The 15,816-nt window shown below is 53.0% G+C and overlaps 1 protein-coding gene and 1 non-coding gene across 2 annotated transcripts; both read right to left on the bottom strand.

Annotated features, from left to right (window-relative positions):
- Positions 1-1,937: 1,937 nt before the first annotated feature.
- LOC123650541 lies at positions 1,938-2,044 on the bottom strand. Its single transcript, XR_006739399.1, has one exon. It is a non-coding gene; the product is annotated as a U6 spliceosomal RNA (small nuclear RNA).
- A 2,541-nt stretch (positions 2,045-4,585) lies between these two features.
- CALHM3 (calcium homeostasis modulator 3) lies at positions 4,586-10,037 on the bottom strand. Its single transcript, XM_045568471.1, has 3 exons — positions 9,751-10,037; positions 6,894-7,149; positions 4,586-5,118 (listed from the first exon to the last, which is right to left on the bottom strand). Exons 1-3 carry the CDS (start codon positions 10,035-10,037, stop codon positions 4,627-4,629), a joined length of 1,035 nt encoding a protein of 344 aa, XP_045424427.1. The 3' UTR covers positions 4,586-4,626.
- Positions 10,038-15,816: the final 5,779 nt, after the last annotated feature.

The following is a 15,816-nucleotide window of genomic DNA, read 5'->3' as shown; positions in this document are numbered from 1 at the left end:
TAGGTCATGACTAAATGTAAATGAAAAGCGAGATGTCACACACTTTTTGGAGCATGGGTGCAAACTCGCCCACAGCCACGCTGGGGGATGTGCGCCAGCCCCCTCGCCTCCTGGCCTCGGCACCCATCCCAGTAGCTGTGCGTCCCCTCTGGCTTGGAGGAGTTAGGGGTGTCATGAAAAGCAGCATGCAAAGGGGCTCCCGGGGAGTGAGGGTGCCGTGCCTTTAGGGAAATGCCCAATTTGCATAGGAGAGCGTGATCCTGTGTCACTCAAGTGTGCGCTGTCCTCAGCCAGCAGCTGTTGGAGCATCCGGGCAGCGAGATGTTGCTGCTACAGCAGCTCAAGTGCTGGCAGGCTGTGTCGTCAGAGGCGTGAGGTCTTTGCCTAAGAAGGATACCGTGCTGCTCTTTCCTGCCTTGGCCAAGCCATATTTGGGATAGCAAAATGGTGGTGCTCACCAAATAGTCCATGTTTCCTTGCACTTTTTAGCCTCCGCTCCAGGAGGTTGGGGCCATGTCCCCAAGTCCTGGTGCAGAACCCACCTCCACCCCTTACCGTCTTCCCTGCTCTGCCCTGTGGGGCTGACCCTGGGAGCCAGGAGGAAGGGAGGCCTCTGTGCCCTGCCCATTCCCCTCAGCCCTCACCTCCACCTTCTAACTGGAAACCTGAGACTCTGCCCGGCTTTGTGTTTCAGGCACCGGGATTACGGTTGGCCCAAGGCAACCTGGAGGTGCCTAGTTAGTGCCCCACCAATGACAGTGGGAGGCTGGGGGAGAAGCACTCCCTCCTCCCCCTCCTGGGTTGCGATTACTTGGGGATTGCTCTCCCCGAGCTCCCTGGTGGGACTGGGCTCTAGTGGCCGCAGCAGTAACTGGCTGTCTCCTCTACCCTTGGTTGGCTTTCTTCCTGCCCTTCTGTCACCTCCTCTGTGCCTGGCAGGGTGTCCTGGGGGCAAGCTCCTTGCTAAGCTACTTGCACTCATCTCCTTGTCTCAGGACCTGCTGCTGGTGGACAAACACCATGTGTCTTGATGGTGGCGTCACAGATGGGGGTGCCTGTCAGCTGGGTCCCCAAGTGACTGTGGGGCAGAGCCTCCTCCCCAGCCTCCCTTCCCTGTTCACCTACCTCAGATTTTGCCTGAGTGAGAGAGATATCTTTGTTGTGTTAAGACACTGACATTTTGGTTTCATTTTTGCTGCCTTTTATTTTTGCATTCCCTGTCTAGCCTGACTAATATAGTGTCTGTGTGTTACATTTTAAGCAGGACACCTGGGGACCGTTCTACCTCCTACACACATCTAATCTACCACCTCCCTCCATCTCCCTTTGAATCCAAGCCCTCCAGCTCTCGCCTGCCTTCTGCAGCGCACACAGGCGCCTGTGGAACCTACACAGAGTGAACATCTGATCAAATTACTACTTACTTAATGCCCTTCAATGATGGCTAAAGTCCACAGACAGTCTCATAGCACCTGTGTGACCCCGCGAGAGCTGATGCTGGGCCACATCCTCCGCTGTCCACGCCCCGGCTGACCAGCCGGCTTGCAGTTCCTCACGCAGGGCAGCCCTTCCCACCGCAAGACCTCTGCATGTGCTCTGCATGTTGCTGGAACCCTTTACCCTGTTCTTCAACCAGAGAAATTCCTGTATCCGTAACATCTCAGTTTAATGATTCTGTTGGGGCTCAGAAAACAATACCTCAAAATGAAGGCCCTGGAAGCAGCCTCAGAGGCAAAAAACTCTGTGACCTTCTCCTTGCCCTGCTGTCTCCAGCCCCTCATTCTCCCCTAAGGCTGGCCACGGACACGAGGATCCTGCCTCCCCAAGGTGGTCATAGAAACCAGAACCCGTTTTCCCCAAAGACAGCCATAAAACCTAAAAATGTTGTTCTAACTCCACCCTGCCCACCTTGCTTTTTTTTTTTTTTATTTCAGCATAAAAATATGGAACACTTCACAAATTTGCATGTCATCCTTCTGCAGGGGCCATGCTAATCTTCTCTGTATTGTTCCAACTTTAGCATATGTGCTGCCGAAGCGAGTACCCTGCCCACCTTTCTGTGTGAAAACTGGCCATGAAGAAATCATCTGACCTACCTTGTTTTTTTTTTTTTTTTTTTGAGTCAGAGTCTCACTCTGTTCCCTCAGCTAGAGTGCAGTGTGCGGCAGCGTCATCATAGCTCACTGCAGCCTCCAACTCCTGGGCTCAAGCAATCCTCCTAGCTCAGCCTCCCAAGTAGCTGGGACTATAGGTGCATGCCACAACACCCAGCTAATTTTTCTTTTTCTTTTTTCTTTCCTAGAGACAGGGGTCTTGTTCTGGCTCAGGCTGATCCCAAACTCCTGGCCTCAAACAATCCTCTTGCCCCGGCCTCCCAGAGTGCTGGGATTACAGGCATGAGCCACCGTGCTCAGCCTAGCCCCTCTCTCTTGATGGCCCTATTCATTCCTACAGCTTCCGGCATCCCCTCCATGTGGGCAAATCCCAAATATCATCCCTCTTCCTGACCTTGCCGCCGAGCACTTGGCTCTCACACCCAAACTGCCGGCAGGATAAAATCATTCCCGAGCTAAACCCCTGGGCTGCCATCTTTCTCTCCTCATGCAGACCTGGCAGAGATGGGGCTGCAGCTGCCCAGGATGCACGAGAGGGAGGACTTGTGCAGCCAAAGCCCACACTTCCAGTACTGCTGACCACTGTGTCTCCCAGAAGAGGCAGCACATGTCTGTGTGTTCTCCCAACCCTATCCCCTGGCACAGTGCTTTCTCTGCAGTCAGTGCTCTGTAACTGCTCAGTATAAGAAGGCAAGAGTATTGAAATGCAGTTTGCGACTTTTTACTGGTCAAGATGCTGTCTTCTTGGAGCCCAAAGCTGCAACCCTGAGCCTCCTTCTCCAGGCTGGGAGCTCACCCACGCAACCTGGGCCATTTCCAAAGTCTCCCTCCCCACTCTTCTGACCCTATCACTGCTAACTGCTTTGCCTAAATCATGCCCCACCCCAGAGCCATTGCAGACATTTGCATGGCCTGACCACAGCCAGCAGGTGGGGGGAGGCTGAGCTGCAGGGATTTTCTGGTCTCACAAGGTCCCTTGGCAAGAGCTCAGGAGTGCAGAGATCGTCTGATAGAGGGGCCTGGGCTCCAGCAGGTGGAGGTACCCAGGGGCCCCTGCAGTGCCCCAAGGTGCTGACAAAGGGGGTGGAGGTACCCACAGCCCCTGCAGTGCCCCAGGGTGCTAAGAAAGGGGGTGGAGGTACCCACGGCCCCTGCAGTGCCCCAAGGTGCTGAGAAAGTAGAAAAGCACAGGGTGAACCCGGGTCTGCTGTCTGTGGCCACCGTCTGTGCTGATGGAGGCGATAGCAGGGTATGAGTGTGTGTGTGTGTGTGTGTGTGTGTGTGTGTGTGTGTGTGTGTGTGTGTGGTGGGGGTGGGGGTGTCAGTGAGTCATCAGGGAGGGGCCAAGGCCCAGAGGAGAGATCAAAGGCTAGATCTTCCCCAAACCCTTCCTGTTTGGGCTGCCAGAGATTGAGCGGCAGTTTTTCCAGCAGATCTAACACTGGCATTTCAGGGGTTTTTGTCCCTGAGCTAGACGCCCATACCCATACTCGGCCATGAGGAAACCGTCATCAGGGTGCCAGCTTCTTGCTAAGGGCAGCAAACAGAGGCCCCCGGGAATGTCTGGGGCAGGGGGCAGTCTTAGGAAGGGAGCCCACTGAGCTCTGGGGTCAGGCTGCCGACAGTGGGGCCTGCAGGCTGCGGGGACAAGGCTGATGGTGAAGGGGAGGGACAGAAGGCTGGCCGAGGAAGGAGCTGCGTATTGAAGGAGGCCGGCCCATACAGAGGCTGCTAGGAACAGAACTGGTGGGACTTGGAAAGGTGGGAGCTGGGAGGGTCAGCCCCTGGACATTTCAACACAGCAAAGTCCCTTCAGCAGGACAATATAAAACCATTCCTCTGTAGTAGCCAGCAAAAGGCGCTAACTAGTGCTTTTGAGAGGAAGTCAACCAGCAGAGCTTGCTAGAATTTATTACAGGAACTTTGGTAGTCGCTGCAGGAAACCCAAGAACATTAAAAACAAATACACAAACAAAATTAGCTAGACAGCAGACTAATGTGGTAGCTCAGAGTTAGAGCCAGGCCTCCTGGGATTAAATGGCACGGGGGACCTTGGGCAATTTAAACTCAGTTTTTTCTTCTAAAAAATGGGGCTAATCATCATACCTACTTCAATAATGAGTTAATATGTGTAGAGAAGTTGGAACAATGCCTGACACCACAGGAAGCGCAATATAAGCATACCCTGCTATTATTATTTAGAATTGACGTCTAGGGCCCAGCACCCACGGCGTATCTGTTTAGACTCTTGCTACTCCAAGTGTGGCCTGCTGACCAAATACCAGTCGGTATCACCACCAGCTTGTTAAAAATGCAGAATCGCAGAACCAGTCCTGGATGCACCGCATGGGAACCGGGTCCACTCTAGCTTATGAAGCACACCCGAGGCCAGGCCAGAACCTCAGTAGAGATTGGGCTGTTTTAGGAAGGAGGCCGGCAAGGCTTAGGCTGCTTGCCTTGGGGTCCCCACGGCCTGGAAATCCCTCGGACTCTTGTTAGAGGGGTAGGGGCCCTACACGTTGGTGTGCTGGGACAGCCTGGTGCCAGGGGCCACGGTGGGGCCGCGGTGGCTGAGGCCACCGCCCCAGAGCCCGGGGGAGGCCGCAAGGTCGAGCGGCGGTTTGCTGGAGTACCAGGAGCTCAGGAGGCGGTCCACCTGCTCCCGGCTGGAGATGGCGCGCAGGTGGGCCTTCCCGCTCCCACTGTCCAGGTCCTCTGGGGGTTCGGGGGGCTCGAGCGGGGCCGGGTCCCCGCCCGCAGCGTCCCCGCGCAGCCCGCGCGCCCGCAGCTCGCTCCGCATGCTGGCGAAGAAGTGCAGCACGCAGCGGTGCGCGAAGTCCCGCGCGTGCTCACAGCACGTCTCGTCGAAGAGCTTCTGCTCCAGGTCCACGTAGTTGCTCCAGTACCTGCGCTGCAGGAAGACGGTCTGGTCGAAGCAGGGCCTCAGGCAGCGGGCCAGGAAGGCCCCCACGATCAGCAGCAGCGCGACGCTCCAGCCGATGGCCTGGAGGGTGGGGAGGCACGAGGTTGGGTGTGGGTGGGGCCCGGGCGCTGTACCTGCCGCAAAGGTGTTCCAGAGCCCCTCCCTTTATTTATCCCGTCCTTCCTCACATCTATTCACCTTCCCATCCAGTCATCCTTCCCACCATCCACTTTTCCTTCCATTCATTCTCTCATCTTTGCATCCATCCACCCATCCAACCACATCTCCACCCATCCATCCAATCGCCCTTCCTCTCATGTGACGCTATATCCATCATCTTCCCAGCCAGCCATCCTCCCAGCCATCCCTCCATGTCCGTCGTCCATTCCCTTAGCCATCCACCTCTCTTCCCATCCATTCGTGCTCCCATGCTCTCATCCTTCCTTCCACGTATCCATCATCACCCATCAACCATCCCCTCATCTTCTTAATCCAGTCCTTCACCCTCCTGTGTGCTCAGCTGTCCGTCCTGCCCATCCCTGCTGTGCTTTGTGGGAGGCACTGTGCTGGGCACAGGAGGTCCCGTCTTTGCTCCCACAGAAAAAACAGACAATGAAATAGACGATGACTGACTACGTGTCATAGTGAGAACTGTGGAGGGCATCACAGGAATTCAGAGGAGGGACACCCCTGAACTTGGGGGCTCAGGGAACGGTGATGTGCAGGCTGAGACCTGGAGGATGAGTGACAGTTACCCAGCATGTGAGCAGGGAACAGTGTCCAGGCCAAGAGTGAGGAAGTAGTTCTCTAAGGCTGGCAGACACTTCTCCCTCCTCTCCACCTGCCAAAGCCATAGTCTCTTCAAGGCCAGCTTAAAGCCTGAGAAGCTGTGTGGGCCTGGAGCAGAGAAGTCACTCGGTAAACCACAAAGACACATTGGAATCTCTGTCTTTTAGAGACGTGATTTCCGCCGTTTACAAAGCTCTCTCATTTGGCCTCTCACAAGATATTCCCACCACCACCAAATTTAAGGTGAATATTTCATACACAAGAAGCAGAAAACCAAAGACCTTGCTAAATTTTATGTGGCTGAAAACTCACCCTGGTCTGACTGCAAATTCCGTGCTTTTTCCACTCAGCTGGGAAGAGCTAGAGTATCGAAGTCTGCAGGGAACATCACTGTGGAGGAGACCAGCCCCCCCCCCTTTACTTTGCAGGAGACACTGAGGCCCAGAGGGGCAATGCTGCGACCAAGGTCACAGTCTGAACCAGAATCAAGTGCATGCTGAGCACTGGTCCTCCCTCCACTGCACCGTGGGCCTGCATTTACCCTAAGCCTGTCTGGGCAGGGGTTGTGTCTTTATTATCTATAGCTCTAGTGGTGCTCTGTGTGTAGTGGATCCATGTAAATAATTTTTGGTGGGCACAGCCCAGCACTGGGGCCCTGGGAAAGGAGGTGTAGAACCCAGAGTCTGGGCTGGGGTTGGGCTGGAGTTTGTCCCCTGGATAATGGAGTTGGTGCGCTGTGCGGAGCCTGGCATCTGGGGAAGACCTGTATTGTGGAGTGTATCTCCAGGGCTTTCCTGCCACCCAGCCTCCTGGGAGGGGCCTAGATGACTTCCAGGAGGGTATAGGCACCAGTCTCTGACCCGGGGAGAGTCAGTGTCAAAGGCCCCACACTGTCCTGTCCTGTGTCGTGCTCTGAATCTCCCCATGCACCACCTGCTTTTTATTTGTGTCTCCAGAGAGGAGAGGAGCCTCAGAAATCATCTGTACATCCTTACCACCCCACCCCACCCCAGAACCAATGCAGGACATTTGCAGGGTGCCAGGGCGGGGAGGACCACCCCAATTACCTGTGATAGGCACCGCAGGTAGCGCGACACTGCCTTCCGAGCAGAGCTGTCCCTCACCAGCTCGTCCTCCTTGCAGGGCACCTTGGCCAGGAAGAGCTGTACCTGGCTGGGGGTCATGTTGGCAAAGTCTAGAAACTTCTCAGGGTCCACGGAGCTGCTGAAGGCACACACGAAGCACTTCCCATCAAGGAGGGCCAGCAGGATCCAGACCAGGGGGGCGGCCAGTGCCCTCTGCAGCACAGAGAGGCACATGTACCTGCACACAGAGGACAGAGCGGTCACAAAGAGACACAGGAATTCAGCTGCAGCAGGAAGGCTACAGGGGAGATGCACAGATGGACTTCCCAGGAGGGCTGGGAAATCCCAGGTGGGTTGCATCAAGCCGCAGCTTCCAGTGTAGAGGTTTCAGCAACAGAAGGCAGGGAGGAAGGAGGGTCGGGAGCCCCTGGGCATCCCAGGACTGGAACACTGAGGAGTTGGTATTCCTCCTGCTCTAGGCCTTGTAGCAGACACCACAGGTGCCCTGCTCATGCCAGGGGCATCTATGGCTTTGGGGACAGTTCATGTGGCAGGCCTGAGGGCCTCCTACCTCAAGCACCTGCCTTGTTCTGCCACAGGGCTCTGGAGGATTCTCAGCTCCCGAGAGGGGTAGGCTGGGAGACTGAAAAGTTAACCCCAGAATCAACTTCAGCCCAAGAGTGCCGGGCCCAGTGGATAAATAGACCATCTTAGACCATCTTAGGTGTGTCCTACATGCCCTCTTAGAGGGTCCCCAGAAAGATTGAACCCAGCTGCCCACTCATTACCACATTCTTTCCGGAGCCTGTTTTTGGGGGGAGCCTACACTAAGACAGCCCTGCCCAACAACCCTCCCAAAGGCAGCGCCTCAAACGCCGCCCCCGCCCTGGGCATCCCCAGAGCCCACCCTCTGACTGGCCTCAGGTGCCTTTCCTGACCCACTCTGCCCCTCTGGTGACCTGGGCTGGGCGTCGGTCGCAGAGCAGGAGCCCAGCAGAGCTGCTCGCACTGGACCCCAGAGGAAAGGCAAAGAGCCCAGTGCGTGAGACCCGGCTCGCGGCTGAGTCACAGGGAGTGTGTCATCCCCCAGGCTGCCGTGCACAGGATGCAGATGTTGGCTCTAACTTGGATTGTACACAAAACACAAAATAGCGTGTGCCTGTGTGACCTACCCATGGGGAATTAGAAATATGTCGCAGGCAGTGGTGGCTCCAGTGTTTCCTTTGGAGGACAACGCGATTAGAAGGTGGAACTGGGGACTTGTTATGGAGTCACGTTAGATGTGTCCGAGAACAGCTCAACTCTCCGCATCAGGGAATAGGGGTCACAGAGCAGTTCTGTGACCACACAGAACAGGGGTCACAGAACTAGATGTATCTGGGAACATCTCAACTGTCCGCATCAGGGAGCGGGCAGAGGAGGAGTTGGTGGGTGAGCTAACACCCCTCAAGCCACTCCTGCCACGGCTCACACTTATTTTTTCCAAAACACCAAGGGCAGCTGTTCAGCTTGGGCTGTGGAGTCGGCCTGTGTTTGAAACTGAGCGGTGCCACTGCCTAGCCGTGGGAGCTTGGTCCGGCTACTTAACTTCTCTGGGCCTCAGGTTCCTTATTCTTAAAAATGGGTGAAGGAGCAGACTCAGGGCCCAGGTGAGAATTCAGAGAGGCCGAGCACTCACTTGGAGCACTCAGCACAGAGTGCGGCCCTGGTTGGGGGTGCGGCCAGCCAGGGGGCACTGTCCATTGCTGCACTCCACCAGCTGATACTGCTACACGGCACCAGCCATGTGCCAGGCTCTGAGGACACAGTGTGCACCAGGTGAGGGAGATGCAGCCTATACGCAAATCATTGCCTCTCACTACGTGCAAAAAACTGCCGTGCATGTTGCGGGATGGCCCTCCATGTGTGTGGTGAGTCATAATCCATGGCCAGCATCACAGATGTGGTGTTTGGGCTCAGAAAATGATACCCCAAAAGGACGGCCTCAGAAGCAGCTTCAGAAGCAAGTTTTTCTCTGGCCTTCTCCTGCCCTCCTGTCTGTGGCCCCTCATCCTCCCCCAAGGCTAACCATAGAAACTAGAACAGAAACCAGAATCTTTTCCCCCAAGACAGCCAGAAAACCTAAAAATATTACTCTAACATTCCCCCTGACTTTCTGTCTAAAAACTGGCCGTAAAGAAATGATCTGACCTACCTTGTCTGACTGTAGGTCATAGGACCCCCATTCCAGGGAGGGTCCTGCCCCACACCCAGAGGGAAGCAATCCTGCAGAGAGAGGCCGAGAAGAATCTAGACAGCCTTGCTGGTGTCCCTACTCAGCCTGTTAGCATCAGCTCATATCCTTGTGTCCAATCGTATTTCTACATGGCTGTCCACACTCTGTTGAACCTAAGCATAACAATGGACAGTTTCCCCTGTGTCTTGGAGCTTCATTCTGAAGGCTCCCGTGTCATGTAAAACTATGATCAAATGAATCGGAATGCCTTTTCTCCTGCTAATCTGCCTTTTGTCACCCGATTTTTGAGAACCTTCAGAGGACACAGAAGTTTTCCCTTCCTTCCCACAGTGGCCTGGGTAATCCCTGGGAATCCTGGATCAGTCCTATGTAAACGGTAGGACTAGAAATAAATGTTTCCAAAGTGGAAACTGGCGGTAGGTCTCTGTGAGCTGATGGTTCCTAGCCGGGGAAAGATGGGAGCATGCCTGGCAGTGCCTGTAGCGGGGAGCCCCCCACAAAGTCCACAGGGAGTAGCTGGGCTTTGGGGGTGCACCTGATAGTGCCTGTGGGGTGGGGGAACCCTGGCAATGCCATGGGTCACCGAGTGGCATGAGACTGCACCTGATTATGCCTGGGTCCTTCCTCCGGTGCCCCGAGGGCCGGCGCCACTCCTCGACCATCACCACGGACTGCCGGTTGGCAAGGAGGCCGCAGAGGAACAGGGCGAGCGGGGGCGCGAGCAGCAGGCCCAGGCCGTAGAGGGCATTGTAGCGCGCCAGGCAGGGGCAGTTGAAGTCGAAGGAGGAGTACAGCTTGATGGTGACCGCGGCCAGCAGCAGGCAGATGCCGTTCATCACTGACTCCGAGCTGGACTGGAAGTGCTGGAAGAGCATGCGAAATTTATCCATGGCTCTGGCTGGGGTGCGGGGACAGCCGTCGGGCGGGGGCCTTGAGTGCTGGGGAGAGCCTGGGCTCTGCAGGTGTTTCTCTCTCCTTTTCCAAGGGCCTGAGGGGACAAAGAGGAAGCAGTGTCCAGCGCAGCCTGGTCTCCTGAGGTCCAGCCAAGGACTGACGGCAGAGGCAGGCTCTCCCCACCACGGCTCCCTTGCCCAGCCCGACTGTCCCCTGTGCCACTCCCTCCTTTGGGGAGTGAGTCACCTCCATGACCAGCCAGCCCAAAGCACCTCTAAGCAAATGGGCCCTGCCCTGTCACTCCCCCTCCCCGGCCCATCCCTCCTCTCTCAGGGCCTGGATGCTCAGGCCAGACAGCTGCTGGGGCTTCCTGCTGGGGACAGGCAAATTCTGGGTGTGGGAAGGCAAAGACGGTGATGGAGCCAAGTATACTTCCCGATCTTGGTCAAAACCATGACTCGACTCAGCTGAGCCCAGGGGGATGTCATGTTGGCTTTCAGGCTGGGGGAGCAGTAGGGGCACCTGTCCCTGCCTGAAGGCTTCCTGGAGGAGGAGACCCTGGAAAAGAGTCTTGAACTGTGTTTTAGTGTTTCCCATGTGGGAGAGGCCTTCCAGGGAGAGGGCGCTGCAGGTTGGAGGTGTCAGGAGCGGGACTGGAGGGGTCGGGGGAGCCTGCAATTCTCTCCTCCACCTTACTCCGCTGCCCTCCAGGCCTGTCTCCCGCCCGCCCCCGGCCTGCCTAAAGCACAGCTTCTCCTGCCTCACTCCTCTGCTCAGGCATGGCCGGAGCTCCCACTGCTGCCTTAGCTTGGCATTCAAGGCCCTCCTAGCTGTACCCAGACATGTCTTCCTGGCTCCACACCTTCGCCGACACCATCTTCCCCACTGGAAACTCTTACCCTCCCTCCCACCTGCTCTCCAAGAGGCAGGTCAAACGCAGCTCCTCCACCAAGCCATGCAGCGACCTCAGCTAGGCAGGAGCCCTGACCCGCATCTGGCCCTGGGAAAGGTGGCCTCAGCCTGTTGCTAGTCTTTCCCAAGTGTCGGGGTGGGTCTCCCAGCTAGGTGTGCCTGGCAAGGACAGGGACCTGACCTGCAACTTTTTGTTTTCTGCAGCATCCGGTGCAGTGCTAAGCACACAGTAAGTGACAGCAAAAGTTTGTCCTTCACGATGTTGATGCTAGGGCCCCCCCTTATTTTATTTACTTATTTTTTAGAGACAGGGTCTTGCTCTGTTGCCCAAGCTGGAGTGCAGTGAGCAGCTTGATCACAGCCCACTGTAGCCCTGAACTCCTGGCCTCAAGCGATCCTCCCGCCCCAGCCTCCTGAGTCCCTGGGATTACAGGTGTGAACCACCGCACCCAGCTGGGCCCCTTCATATAATATCACCCCTAGCTCAGTCCTCTCTCCACCTGCATCCACCTGTACCTACTTCCCTGTCTGCTCCTAGCAAACAAATGAGTGGATGGTAGGTCTTGCCTTTAATTTCTCTCTGTCTCTGTCTCTCTCACTTTGCCTCTCTGTCCCTCTGTGTTTCTGAGCCTGTCTGGGGCTCTCTCCCCGTCTCTGTCCCTTTCTCTGTGTTGCTGCCTCTTTCTGTCTCTCTCTTCCCTACTCGCCTGCTACCCACCACGTGACTGGCCCCGTCCTGACGTCATCAGCCCAGCCTGGGGAGAGAGCGGAGGCAGACACGGGAGCCCCTGGGTCTGTTCCTGATGTCACAAGTCACCTTGGGCCCGGAAGATGGGCTGAGGTGGGCAAAGCACCCAGACCCCAACTGCTCAGACTCTTCCTCAATCTTCGCCTCTCCAGCTCACTCGCTTCTAGCCCGGGGCCACCCCTGAGACGAGGAAAACCTTAGAGACTGGGGTGGCTTTGACCCCGCTGTCCCCTGCCCGCCCGCCCGTTGGCAGCCTAGACTTGAGCTCCAAGTAACGTCCTTAGTTAAATTCATGCATCAGCACTGCTGTCCTTTGCTCAGATCCCGGGTCCTCACGGTCACGGACACAACTTCCCACCAGCCCCCTAGAGCATGCAAGGTCAGCGTCCCTCTGAGTCCAGCCCGTCCTCCAGTTTATTTTATTTTATTTTATTTTTATTTATTTATTTATTTTTTTGAGACAGAGTCTCGCTCTGTTGCCCAGCTAGAGTGAGTGCCGTGGCGTCAGCCTAGCTCACAGCAACCTCAGACTCCTGGGCTTAAGCGATCCTCCTGCCTCAGTCTCCCCAGTAGCTGAGACTACAGGCATGCGCCACCATGCCCGGCTAATTTTTTCTATATTTGTTTTTAGTTGTCCAGATAATTTTTATTTCTATTTGTCCTCCAGTTTAGCTCATCCTGCCTGCTACAGCTACCCTGACCTTCTTCCATACTCGCAAACAACTTTTAGACAATGAAAATATCTTCATTTTTTTCTGATTAAGCACACCACTGTGAAAAACTTAAAAATAGAGATCATGGATGTTTCTCCCTCACCATACCTGCAGAGCCTGCCTGTCTGTGGCGGTGTGTGACCTTCCAGACTTGTGCCAGGGCCGGCGTGGGCAGCGTGGGTCGGCCTGCCTGCTGCTCCTTGGGACAAGTGCCAACCACCTCGAATGAACGACTGGGTGCCGCCGCTCCCCGGGAGCACAGGGCCGCCTCTGGCAGAGGAACTCAAGTGCTACCCCCTTACCTGCCCGTGTGACTCTTGATTTGGGGCACGTCTTTAAAACCACCGCTCCTTTAAAACCACCGCTCCACTGCATGGGAAGATATTAAATATTAAATTGTAGATCTGCCGCATGATAATACCTGAAACTAAACTTTGTCAATCCACTCCCCCGATCCAGGGGTCTGAAGCTATGTTTCTTAGGGTCTTTTAATTCTGGGAGAATTTTTAAAATTCACGGCCTTTTAAATGACTTAAATGTTTTTTTCAAACAAGTTGTAAACAGGTTAATTTGCAATTGGATGATCTTTATAGAATATATCTTTGGTTTCTTTCTTTGTTTTTTTTAATTTTTTTTTTTGAGACAAAGTCTTGCTCTGTCACCCCCATTCCTGGGCTCAAGCAATCCTCCTGCCTCAGCCTCCCAAGTAGCTGGGACTACAGGCGTGCACTACCACACCTGGCTAATTTTTCTATTTTTAGTAGAGATGGGATCTTCTTGCTCAGGCTGGTCTCAAATTCCTGACCTCAAGCAATCCTCCCTCCTTGACCTCCCGGAGTGCTAGGATTACAGGCGTGAGCCACCACGCCTGGCATGTTTGTTTTTCTAATTGAAGTGTTGCAGATATATTCTTTTGGGTCTTCCAGATTTTTTTTTTTCTTTTAGAGAGAGTCTGGATATTACTTGAGAAACATTGACTTTACCATTCTTGGAGTTCTTGTTCTTAAGACGGCTTTTTGGGACTGGATGCCTGTTCCCGGAGAAACTCACTGCGTCTGATAAGTGAGTGGTGTGTGTGTGTGTGTGTGTGTGTGTGTGTGTGTGTGTGTGCGCGTACCTATGTGTGTGTGTGTACATATGCATGTGTATGTGTGTGGTGTGCATGTACATACATATTTGGTGTGTGTGAGGTGTGTGTGCACATAGTGTGTGTTTTCAGAAATACGGGTGCAGTTGTGTTACTATGTTGTGTGTTGTGAGTACCGTCTCCCCTGAGGTTTCTCTTTCTCTTCTTTTTCCTTCAAAGGGAAGGCATCGGATGCGCGTCCCACTTTTCTCCAGGACTGGGAGGCTACTGTTCCTGTGTGTGTAGCACAGCAGCAGTGCCCTCCCTGTCCCTGTCTCTGAGTGGCCTGGTTCTCTGCTTCCCTGAGAGCAGGGGCCTGCGTGGGATCCTGCCAGACCTGGGGAGAGCAACGTGGCCCTTGTGTGAGCTCCACTCGGTGACTGTGCAGAGCCACGTGGCCCCTAAGGGACTGGGGAGAGGACGCAAATGGAATGCAGACCGTCTAACAAATGGCGCAGGAACAACTGGCTGACCATCTGGGGACAACTTAGATGGAATCTCCACCTCATTCTTTATACCGAAGTAAATCCCACATGGTTCAAAGATTTAAATGTAAAAACTAAAACTAAAATCATAAAAATTATACGAGAAAATGTGGGAGAATTTGTTCCTAATCAGAGGCTGGAGAAGGCCTTAAGGGATAGAGCACAGAACTCAGCAGCTGTGGAGGAGCAGATGGACAAAGTAGGTCTCATACCAATTAGAAACTTCTGCGGACAAAAATACCAATAAGCAAAATAAAAATAGCAAACTGAAAAAAAGATATTTGCCACACATGTGCCACACAAAGGCCTGTTTTCCTTACTTTGCAGAAGGTGCATAGAAATCAATACAAAAGGTGAACAATGCTATAGAAAAATGGGTAAAGGACGTTCACGTATTCACAGAAAATGAAAGACAAATGGCCAAAAATCCTGCAAAGAGTCTAATCCTCATTCATGATTAAACAGGAAACTAAACAATCAGGCTACTTTTTATACTTACCGAGTTTTTAGAAACTAAAAGATTGATAGTGCCCAATGTTAGTGAGGCTTAGAGAAACGGCCACTTTCATATGCCTATGGTTGGAGGACAAATTTGTAGTGTTTTTGTAGGACAGTTTGACAATATATTTAAAGCAAAAGTTTAAACACACGTGCCTTTTGACCTAGTAATTACATAGCTCTGAATTTGCCCCATGGATAGATTTATAGAAGTAGCCAAGATAAACAAATAAGGGTGTTCATTATAGTTTTGTTTTAATGGCAACAAAACTGGAAACAACCTAAATGTCATCAGCCAGGGACTGTTTGAATAAAATATGGCCCAGCCATAAAATGGGACCTATGCAGCCATTAAAAGAATGAAGCAAACATATGTGTGGTCATATGAAAAGACCTCTAACAGATTCTGATAAGCTGAAAAAGCAGTTTAGTATACTGTGCGTAGTATCATCCCTCTAAGTAAAAAAAGATATATATCTCTATGCCACAACTTTGGTATTGTGCATACCCTTTTTGCTAGAAAAATACACAAGAAATGTGGATAATTATTTCCATTGGGTGGTCAAGAGGGGAGACTTTTACTTTCTTTCCATTTTATAGCTTTCTGTGCTCTTTAGCTTTTTAAACAATGTGTATATATGACCTTTATTTTTAAAAGATTAACAAAGTTCATTGGGACAGTGAGTTTATGGATTTTTAAATATGTTTCCATATGTAAATAGATAAATGTTCTCTTTAAAAAATAGGATTAAAATATTATGATTGATGCAAAATAAAATAATCAGGTTCAAACCTGAACATTCTTCTTCCTCACTTAAATTTTTGGGGTTCACCCCACAAGACAGAACATAGAACTGTTTCCCTTGTTCATAATATATTTTTAACTCCTGCTTTTCTAAGAAGAGACAAATAAGCTAAGGTTTTATAAAATTATTTTCTCTTCTCTCTATCTCTCTCTCTTTTTTTTAACATGACTGAGAAGCTATGAAGGTAGATTTTCTGACCAAACTGAAAGGAAGTTGTTGCTAGACTCTGCTAAGGGGGCGCTGGTTTTCTGGCTTGGAGACCCTGCAATGCTGGCATCAGACACCGTATGTGGGGCCAAAACTTGGGGGCAAAAACGTGGGTTGCTCTGCGGGGAGAGGGGCACCCGGGTAGGTTTTCTGAACTCCACTCGTACTCCCCATGCACACCACAGTCAAAGTGACTTCAGGTCTCCCCTTTCCCCTTGCCTACGTTCACACACTCATGAGACGGAGCGATTTCTGAGACGGCCCAGTGTGGCTGGATAGA

Source organism: Lemur catta, chromosome 14 (genome assembly GCF_020740605.2).
Source record: "Lemur catta isolate mLemCat1 chromosome 14, mLemCat1.pri, whole genome shotgun sequence".
In the NCBI taxonomy this organism is placed as follows: Eukaryota; Metazoa; Chordata; class Mammalia; order Primates; family Lemuridae; genus Lemur; species Lemur catta.
This window is presented reverse-complemented; position numbering and strand designations above follow the sequence as displayed.

What these genes read in the sequence shown, in the direction of transcription:
- CALHM3 (XM_045568471.1), bottom strand. Translation starts at nt 10,037, where the DNA reads ATGGATAAATTTCGCATGCTCTTCCAGCACTTCCAGTCCAGCTCGGAG. An exon ending in AAGGACCCAGGCATAATCAG is followed by an intron (nt 7,150 to 9,750) that starts GTGCAGTCTCAT and finishes CTCTGTGTGCAG; the next exon opens with GTACATGTGCCTCTCTGTGC. An exon ending in ACCTGCGGTGCCTATCACAG is followed by an intron (nt 5,119 to 6,893) that starts GTAATTGGGGTG and finishes CCCACCCTCCAG; the next exon opens with GCCATCGGCTGGAGCGTCGC.